The sequence below is a fragment of the Lissotriton vulgaris genome, chromosome 1_2 (genome assembly GCF_964263255.1).
Source record: "Lissotriton vulgaris chromosome 1_2, aLisVul1.2, whole genome shotgun sequence".
Classification (NCBI taxonomy): Eukaryota; Metazoa; Chordata; class Amphibia; order Caudata; family Salamandridae; genus Lissotriton; species Lissotriton vulgaris.
Window position 1 is genome coordinate 221,010,825 of NC_141686.1, and position 10,828 is coordinate 221,021,652.

Genomic DNA, 10,828 nt, shown 5'->3' on the forward strand with positions numbered 1-10,828 from the left:
TTTCCATGGACAAACTTAGCTGGAACATCATGAGTATGTTGTTCAATCTAGAGCAGCATTATTATCTGAAATATTTCCTTATTTGTGACATTGACTTTGATAAATGAAGAGGTGATACATTATTCTCAATATTACAGATTTTTAAAGACTATTGTTTCAATGTGTGCATCTGAAATCTGAAGTTGATGTGTTTTCTATATGTCTTCCTTGTCCTAGTAAATATTATCATCCACAGATATGAGCCCAAGTAACGAAAGCTCTGTGACCAAGTTCTTCTTCGTCGGATTCACCAATGACCCAGAGCTGGAAATTCCGTTCTTTTTACTGTTTTTATCAGTCTATACCTTCACTCTCCTGGGCAACTGCAGTATCATGGCCATTGTCTGGCTCAGCCCCCAGCTCCACAAACCCATGTACTTTTTTCTCACCCAACTTGCTTTTTTGGATTTATCTTTTTCCTCTGTTATCTCTCCCAAGATGCTGGCTGATCTTCTTACTGAGAAACGAATAATTACATTTTCTGGTTGCATTGCTCAAGTTTATTTCTTCAGTGCATTGGTTAGCACAGAATTCTTCCTGTTGGCAGCGATGGCATTTGACCGCTATGTTGCAATATGTAACCCATTGTCATATACAGTCATTATGAGCAATGATCTTTTTTTGTATTTGCTTGCAGGGTCATACATTGGTGGCTTTTTGCACTCTCTGATACATGCAAGTTGTCTTTACCGGTTATCTTTTTGTGGGCCTGATGTAATGAACCACTTTGTTTGTGATTATCCGGTGCTCTTGAAGCTGTCCTGCACTGACATCTTGATAAATGAATGGATCCGTTTTGTAGTTGGTTCTTTTGTAGTCACTGGTTCTCTCTTTGCAATACTTGTCTCATATTCATACATTATTATCACCATTCTGAAGATTGGTAACACAAGAGGGAGATCCCGGGCTGCCTCTACCTGCATCTCTCATTTCACCAGTGTATGCCTTTTTTATGGCAGCGGTTTCTTGATGGAGATGATTCCCAATTCAAGCTCTTCAGAGGGGCAATACAAAGTAGTTACAGTGATTTTCACCATACTAATACCTGCTGTAAACCCCCTAATATACAGCCTGAGAAACAATGAAGTGAAAGAAGCTGTACAGAAGATATTGAGCTGGACATTTCATACTCAGTAAGGGAGACTTTTGCAACTACCAAGAAGTAACCAAGTAAACACTATTTAACTAAACATTACGACATTTCTGATATATTAGGGCACATCTTTAATGTTCTCATTCCAGGTTTGCCTAGGCCATCACTATGAACTGGCTAGATTTAGGTGTCAGGATACATTGTATCTACATTTATGTATCTAGAAAACAAAGTGTACATTAAATCATAAACTTAGATTATGGGACTGGCATTAATTTAGCCATAAAAGCATATTTACAATATTTCTTAAGTGTGGTTACCTGGCATTTTCAATATTTTGTCTATGTCCTTACAAAAAATGCAAAAATGTTATTCCACACTTTTCTATACTTTCCTGCCTTCAAACAAAAAAAAACATATGCTGACTCTTAAGTTCAATTAATACATTTCTAGAACAGTTCTACTTTTTTTCACAAGATGACAATGCTGAACTTTCATCAACACAATTACAAGCAACTAATGTCATCTTGTTTCTGAATTCCAGTCTTTTTACACCAGAAAATATAAATACAAAGAAAATGCTTGGGTAAAGTTGCAGCAGTACTAAAGTAATAGCAACACATTGTGAGCTCATATCTCTTTGAGTTTAGCTTGGAAAAACTATGGTGATCCTTAATATAATTACCAGAAAGTCAAAACCAGATAGATTGTCAAGGATCCTCCCAACAGAATATCAGGAAAGACAGATATTATGGCTTGCTTTGGCAGCTAGCAGAGCAACAACAGTAGGGAAGCACAGATGAAACCCACCTATTGGTTATCATACACTTACATGACAGTCTCCGTCTCACTAGAGAATTCAATATGTACTTATGTATCCAGAAAACAAAATATATCAGACATTATAAAAGCAGACTATGGGAGTGACATTAGTATAGCCATTCAAAGCATGCATACAATATTTCTTGAGTATATCCACATTTGATTTTTTATGTCAACTAAAGTTGCAGAATTTTTACTCCACATTCTGCCATAGTTTTCATTCTTCAAATAAAAAAGATCTAATGCTGACTTTTAAGTTCAATGAATTCTTTCTTAGAACAGTTCTGCTTTTGGTCATATAGATGAGAATGTTGATCCTTCCTCAGTACAATTACAATCAACTTCTGTAAACTTGTTTGCGAATTCCTTTCTCTAAACCAGAAAAATAAACAGAAAATAATAAGCTTGGATAAAGTTGTAGCAATCCTTAAAGTAATTAGCAACACTTTCTGAGCCCCTGTCTTTTTTCTTCAAATAAGATGAATACAAAGGAAATGGCTTTGTAAAACTGTAGCAATCCATAACAGTAATTACCAGAAAAGCTAAATTTGTTTCTTCCATACAGGTATTCAAAAATCCTTGAAACAGAATATCAGGAAAAGCAGCAAGCACAGCAACAACAGTTGGGAAGCAAAGATCTTTGTTCCACCTCTGTATAACATGTCACTATCACCACAATGTAGCACAGGACTGCAGACTGAACCACTAGAACACTGACCCACAGGTAGACAAAACATGTCTGCCACACAAGAGTAGATGTTCAATTATATCAAGTCTTTTCTTGTTTCCTGAAAGTGTACTGCAGTAATTGGAGGAACCCAATGTTGAGATCATATGTGAAGGCAACAACCATCTGTGATTCCTCTCTTTCTTGACCAGTCTGTGCTGACAAGAGCATATTTCACATATAACCACACTTATTACTTCTGAGTCCTGACATTGACTCATTTTTAAGTCTGTAAACTTTGTAGGGAGGCAAGAGTACAACAAATTGCAGTCTTTTTTGCATTATGTTTTATGAGAACTTTCAAGATTTCAAGAGTGGAAGGTTTTCTAGATCAAGAAAGTGATTAATAATGCTTTTATTCTGTGGTGCTGAGGGCCTCATTTATGAGAAATGACGCATCGCTGCATGAAAGCAGCGATGCGTCACTTCTCAGTGTGCACTCCTTGCGACATACTTGATGCGTCATATTTACTGCATGATGCATCATGTCGCAAGGAGTTACGATTTCTGACGTATCTGAATGGCGCAAAAGTCATGCATTGCTGGAGTGTGACACAAAAGTGACGCAACCCCAGCAATGTGTCCGTTCACATGTGGCAAGCCCCATGTGAAAGGGCTTGCGTCAGTCTTACGCCTGCTGTGAGGCAGGCGTAAGATTTTGATGCATTTGAGTCTTAGAAGTGGCGCAGTGAAATATGGTAGATTTCACTGCGTCACTTCTATGACCCTTTCTTGCGTGGGAACCCAATACGGCAAAAAAATGGGAATCAAAGCATAATTTGCCTGCACTAGTCTTAAAGTCCCTGTCAGTATTAATGGAGAAAAGGTGCAAAACACGGGCTGGTAGCAAAATTCCCTATACCTCCTAAATTTAGAAGCTGATTCAAAGAACCTAGCATTCATCAATATTAAAACACATGATAGCCCGGCACACTTTGTAAACAACTTGTAGTGAATTAAAAAAACTGTTCAAAGGGATGTGTTCCATAGACGAGTCGATGTTCAGTTTATTCTTTATGTTTCATTCTTTAAAAACATTTGAAAGCAACACTTTTGAAACCGCCAACGAGTTTCGTCCCATCTAGGGACTTCTTCAGGGCTGCAAAAGTACATATAAAAAAGACTATTCACAATTCATTCATAACAGTTTCCAAACAAAAAGACACACATCGACTTTTATAGAAGTTTCAGGCTGGTCTCTAATGCCACAAATTCTTTCTTTATAGGATACGCTTTTTATAATCACATCCTATTTCATTTATTATTAGATAGGCATGGGACCCATAACCAGCACAGAGGCTCAAAAGGAAAAGGAGAAAAGGGGGAGGAACAACTTCATCTATTACAACATAATAAGTCTATCAAAACAGTCAAAGAAAACACATACCTTGAAAAGTAAATACAGAATGTTCAATTTGATAATCTTTCATATATTCACAACAGGTAATTCTGTAAAGTGATCAAAGAAATGTGCATCCAATTAGTTTAAGGTGTGGCTTTGTTAAAGGGGTTTACACCTATCATCTAGTTTATAACTTACTTACTTTGGATCTTAGTTTAGTGCACTTCCTCGTATATTGAACATAGTATTTGGCAGGTAAAGAATCTTTGATAGGAAGCAGTATCCTAAAAAGGATAAATTTTAATGCATGTTACTATATTGAACAGAGCCGTATCAGTCAGAAGTAATATGGTTTGCATTAGTCATGAACATCATCAATTCTAAGGGATAAATCAATTATAAGAATCCAATTTTAATTTCAGATACATTTTATAAATATATCTGCAAAGAAATATTTACTAACATGTTTAATAGATTTATATTAAAACCATGTTCTCGAAAAATTATTATTACAGTCCATTTGTGACTTCAATTTCATCACTGAGCATCATAACTCCATATCAATCAGGACTACTTATATTTGCATTAGTCACGAGCAACATAGATTCTGAAGAATGGATCAATTATAAAAATCCAAGCTACAAACACGGGAGATGTTGTGTATAAAATATTAGATTAACACCATTCAAATTGCCAAAAATGAGCACTCTGGTTATCGCAATTATGGATGAACCAATAATAATGTTGGTCTCGAGCATGAAATAAGACAGATTTATGGGTCACAAAATGCCCGAGTGCATTGTTGCCATAGAAAACACAAGGTTTACCAGTTTATTATATGTGTCAAAAGATAGAGTAAAGACACAGTTATCATTCATGTGTTTTAGGAATATCAGGGTTTAGTGACACTTTGATGCGTTTGGACTCTAAAACCAAATGTTGCCCATATGTAAATCAAGGCACAAATCACAATGGTAAAACCATGATTTTCATTGAGTACTTTGTCGGTATACCAATATTGGTTACAACATGGTATCATTTATTACAGAATATATAAATAACAAAAAGCAGCAAATGGTGTTATGTAAGTACACAGCTGTTTGTCATTTATATGGGGATGTCAGATTCTATAATCCCCTGCCGATTTTTAAAGTATAAAAACAAATGTAGCCCATATATAATAGAGGCGCAACTAAAAACGAACTAGGCTGGGGTTTTAAAATAAATTAGTTTTTTGGCATACCGATATTAATTTAAATATAATGCCGTCTTAACTAAGTGCAAATATCACACAAGCTAGTAACGAGTATCAAGGGGTTTTTCTTCCGACTCACCCGTATGCAGCAATTCCGGTCCCGCAGTAGAGGTCCTCGATTATGTCCGCCTCACATGGATCACGAAGATGCATGTGAAGTAGCAAAAACACATGGTCTTTAAGTATTAGTGCTAATTAATAGCATATCTAACTAATTAGTTTAAATTGACAAACTTTTCGCGCTCATTTCGATATAGAACTTTTTAAGAGGTCCCGTCAAGGGAAGAATCAGCGCCATCTTGGAGTGGAGCTATTTTGTATATAATTAATGTATTAGAAACTTCTAAAAACCTTTATATCATAACTTACTATGAATCCTGTCTGATATTTTAACTTCTAACTTTGATTAAGTAATTTTAAATTTTAAATCTGAGCCTATAGTTAACTTTCGGAATATGAAGAATTCCGCACTGATTTTATTATGGACATAGAACACATTTTATTGCGTACATTAGCTGTAATGCTACATATATATATAATCGATAGCAGCTGTGTATTCTACACGTTTATACTAGAAGTGTACTCAGATAAACGTACACCATCTTGAAACAGGCATCTTATTGTTAAAGCTACGCCATCTTTGGATGGGCAATTTATTATTTAAACTGCGCCATCTTTAAATGGACACATTAGTCTACTGTTTTTACAGTCACATAAGACTCACAACCCCTTGGCAGTCAATAAATTTAGCTCAAAAGCGAAGAAACCCCAGATGCTCAGATCACAAAATCAAAGTAGTAAATGTGCCTTATTGTGTCCTGCTAATATTTCTATCGAGGGACACACTTGTATTTCCTGAAAAACCACAAGTCTTCTTAGGAAAGTTGTAAACATTACACTCTTGTATACATTAAATAGATATTTCGACATATTAGATCAATTTTAGAATGTTATACTAAACCATCTTGTTACAAAAATATATTTGGCATTTTTGTTAAAAGAGTCAGAAAAGGAGCAATTTTCTAAAAAAATAAATTTTTTAAGAAAAAAATAAACAAAAAATGTTTGTGTAAGACATTGAGAGAAATAAAGAGACTATGCTCATGCACATGAGCAAATTCTCATGATATTAGTTGGACACAGTTATGGTTCACGATTAATCGCACTACAATTTAAAGTTGTCACTGAGAGCAGTATACAAAAAGATATATACAGCCTCCCTCTGTAGTTATTTCTCTGGACAGGGAGACCAGGCATATCATGCCTTTACAGAAAATAATGGAACTCATTATTAATGTTTAGGCCAGAATTCACACATCTAAGTTTACAAATCCAAAGGGATTCGGTCTTTCTCAGATGTAAGGTCCTATCACCACCTCTCACATTATCCTTTAAGTGATCAATCGCATGAAAGGTGATGTTCTGGTGTTCTGGATGATTTTCTAATATATGCTGTACTATTGGGTTTGACACATCACCAAGTCTTATATACCTCAGATGTTCTTGTATCTGCACCTTAAGGCATCTGGTGCTGCTTCCCACATGGATTTTATTGCAAGCACAAATTATAGCATATACTGTATATGTTGTATTACAGTTGATAAATGTTTTTATCTGGAATTCCTTAGGACCTTTGTACTTAAAGGTTTTCTTTTTGTTCTGGCCAAATTGGTAAACTGAGCATGTCCCACAGATGTAAAAACCACAAGGTTTTTCAGGAAGCCATGTCAACGGCTTCAAATTAGGTCTAGTTACATGACTAGGACACAATAGACTTTTTATAGTACATCCACTCCGATAAACAACCTTAGGTTTTTCAAAAACCAGATCATGCGGTAGAGTTTCGGATTTCAGTAAATGCCAATTCTTTCTTAGGATATTATAGATATGGTTACTGTAAGTTCCATATTCCGTAATAAACATGCACTGGTCTTGGTTGTTTTTGGCTTTAGTCATTTTCTTTTTATTTACTAGAGTGTCCTTTCTTTTGCGTTTCCTGATCTTATTTTCTGCCTTGTTCAGACATGTTTCATCATATACTCTATTCTTGAAATCATTCCTGAGTTTGTTTATATTTGATTCAAAGTTATGTTCCTCACTACAGTTACGGTGAGTTCGAATCATTTCGCCGTATGGTATTGCAGTGAGTGTGGATTAGGGATGGCAGCTAGATGCATGCAACACACTGTTGCATGCAGTGTTTTTTTTAAAAAGATCACTTTGAATTCTTTGATTTTTATTGTATAATCTCAGGTCTAGAAATGTGATCTCTTGTTTGGAGCTATTTATTGTCAGCTTAACATTCCTCCTATTGTTATTTAAATAGAGGAAATATTTGTTTAGATCTTCTAAGCTGCCCTTCGAGATCAGGAAGATATCATCAATGTATCTTGTGTAGAACAAAATACTTTCCATCCAGTTTTTGGCTCCTAGGCCCCAGGCATGCTCCACCTCATACATCCTCATAAAGAGGTTTGCATAAGATGGAGCAAACCTGGAGCCAATCGCCGTTCCTTGTTTCTGCAGATACCAGTCCTCTCCATGTAGGAACGCATTCTGGGTTAAAATCATCTCTGCCATTGTCAATAGCATATGCGTGTGTTCTAAATGGCACGCATTGTGTTTGTACAAGAAGTGTTTTAGGGCTCTAAGTCCATCCTCCAAAGCAATGCATGTATAAAGACTCTCCACGTCCATTGTGACGAACATGAAGATGTCGTCCTCCCAAGCGAAATCCTCTAGTTTACAGAGTAAATCTCTACTATCTTTCAAGTATGATGGAGGATTGTAAACAATTGGTTGTAGGAAGGTATCAACATATTCTGCCAGATGTTCAGTAGGGCCCCTGTTCCCTGATATTATAGGTTGGCCCGGGGGAAAAGCTCCCCCTTTATGGATGTTGGGCAGTAGATAGATACAAGGGTGTCTGGAATTGTCTGCTAGAATGTATTTATACTCAGAATCTGATATAAGGCAAAAATTCATGCCATTCTGTTAGTCTCCCATTGATATGTCTCTCAATAATCTTAGTGGGATTGGATTGTAGCTTCATATAGCACTCCACATTTTTAAGTTGTCTATCAATCCCAGCCGTATAATCTGTAAAATTCATAATCACAATATTGCCGCCATTATCAGCCTCACGGATGACAAAATCAACGTCATCACGTAAGGACTGAAGAAAGGCTCTTTCTCTTTTTGTGACATTCTGCCGATGTAAACATTTTGAGTTGATATCATGTTTATCCTCTAACTTATAAAATTCCTGTGTGACCTTCATGGAAAAATTGTCTATTGCTGACTTTGTCGGAACCGGTGGCATACATTTTGAGGATTTTTTTAACCCACTGTTGATAATAGTGTCTTCTATGATATCAAGATTTCTGCCATGTTCGAATAAATCACATGTATTATCTTCCTTTAGGGTAGCAATAACATGTGAAGTTGCAATTTCTGTTATTTCAAATTCAGACACACATGAAACATTTACAGTAGGAGGACGGACATTTGGATGGTTAGCAAAAAATTGTTTTAATTTTAACTTCCGTATCAAACTCCTTTGATGATAAATTAACAACATTTATTGTGTTAGACTCTACATCTTCCATATTTCTGTCCACATTGTGGTGCACAATCTCAGAACCGGTCTCTATTGTTTGTTTCCTAATTTGGCCTTGGTTACGGATCTGGTGTTTCTTGACACCCCGTCTTGTTCTTCTCCTGCATTTGTCCTTTTGTCCTTTTGTTTCCAAGACGGTATCTTTGAACTTCCCTTAAAAAATCAGACCCTTAATTTAGGTTCAGGCTTACTGTGCTGGGTCCTTCTCCTGGGTTACTGTCTACAGAGGACACAGAAGAGATTGAAGTACTACTGGATGAAATTCTAGTAGTTTTGTTTGCTATAGGGGGAGCTTCTGTACCTTTGGTGACTACATCATCATGAAAATGTGAAGATATGACCATGCTCATAATCTTTCTGGTCCCTGTCTATTTTTAGTTGTTTTTTGCCTTTTAAATATAGTTGATATGTAGCCAGCTCTTTCATGAGAATCACATAATTTTTTGTGTGGCATCTGGTAAATTCATATCAAGTATTTCCTTCTCAAGAATCAGAATGTCTTCTCTAATCTTTTTTATTCGACACTCAGAGTTTCGGATTAATATAGCCATCATCTTGTAGGAAGTGGCATGTAAGGCATCCTCCAACTCTCCCAGCAATGCTGGCTCAAGCTCCTCATAATTTGGGAATATCAATATACGAAGGCCTCTAGGGATGCGTCTATTCTCCAAGTATTTTTTTAGGGTTGCGCCATCTAACCATTTAGTGAGTTCTTGTTTTTTTAGTTTTTCCAATCTTACAAATTTATATTTGAGGCCATCTTTTTTTATCTTAGGCATTGGGGCCTGCGCGTTACTACCATTGTTCTTATTTAAAAAGTCATCCAACAATTCCTCCCTATTATCTTCAAAATTCATGGTATGGGTCACACTGGTATAACAAACTAGTTTGAAAGATGAAGGGTATTGACTGTGCTCGGCAGCTCACAAAGACACAACAAGGCAAAAAAATGGGAATCAAAGCATAATTTGCCTGCACTAGCATTCATCAATATACAAACATCTATGAGGGGAAAGCATTGGCTGCAACAATATATGGGTCAGAACTATGGGGCTTTGATAACATCACAGAACTAACGAAAACTGAAAACAAATTCTTGAGAGACCTGGTGGGCCTCCCAGTTTCTACCCCCTTGAAACCACTGCTTCAAGACATGGGCCGCCGTGCAATTAAAGACATTGTGATCCTTCGACCGTTATTATATTGGGTACGACTAAGAAGGACACCGGAATTGGTACACTATGCTGCAACTCTGGATGAACTTATTATGCTGAATAAGATGACCAAGATTGCATGGTTGGATAACCTAAGGGACATGATCGCCAAATTGGGGCTAAGCGATACATGGTTGACCCAATCACCACCCCCGAAAGAAACGATTAAAAAATATACTGGGAATGGGTCCTAGCCAAGGAGCTTGAAAAATCAAACTGGGGGGTTTTAACTGATCAATTCCTAGAACACAAGCCGGTGAAGAAGTTTGAACCCTTCCTCGATGTCATTAAAGCACCGAGAGACAGAACCTTGTTTTTAAAGTTTAGATATGGAACACTTCCCTTAAACACTTTTACCAGGCGCTGGAACACATCTATATCCAATCATTCTAGCTGTCCTGGATGTCCAAACCCTAATGAGTCTCTAGCACACTTTCTATTTGCCTGTAGAGCATACAGTGGACCCAGGAGAAGGTGGTTAAAGCCAGTATGCAGAGAACTGGGAGTTAGGCACCATGTGATGGCACTCCGCATACTGGTAACGGACACAACATCCTTGATAATTTTTTGCGGAGTTGCCAAATTCCTGGGAAAGGCCTGGCAGATACGTTCTAGACTGATAAAATCGAGAATGGGGTAGGAAACTGTATATAACAATGCACCAGGCCATCCCCCGGTTGTTTGTTTCAGGACTTTTTCCTAATCTAGCCCCTAACC

At 36.9% G+C, this 10,828-nt stretch overlaps 1 protein-coding gene across 1 annotated transcript; it reads left to right on the top strand.

Annotated features, from left to right (window-relative positions):
* The first annotated feature begins 237 nt into the window (after positions 1–237).
* LOC147735063 (olfactory receptor 5A2-like) lies at positions 238–1,176 on the top strand. Its single transcript, XM_086952589.1, has one exon. It carries the CDS (start codon positions 238–240, stop codon positions 1,174–1,176), a length of 939 nt encoding a protein of 312 aa, XP_086808715.1.
* Positions 1,177–10,828: the final 9,652 nt, after the last annotated feature.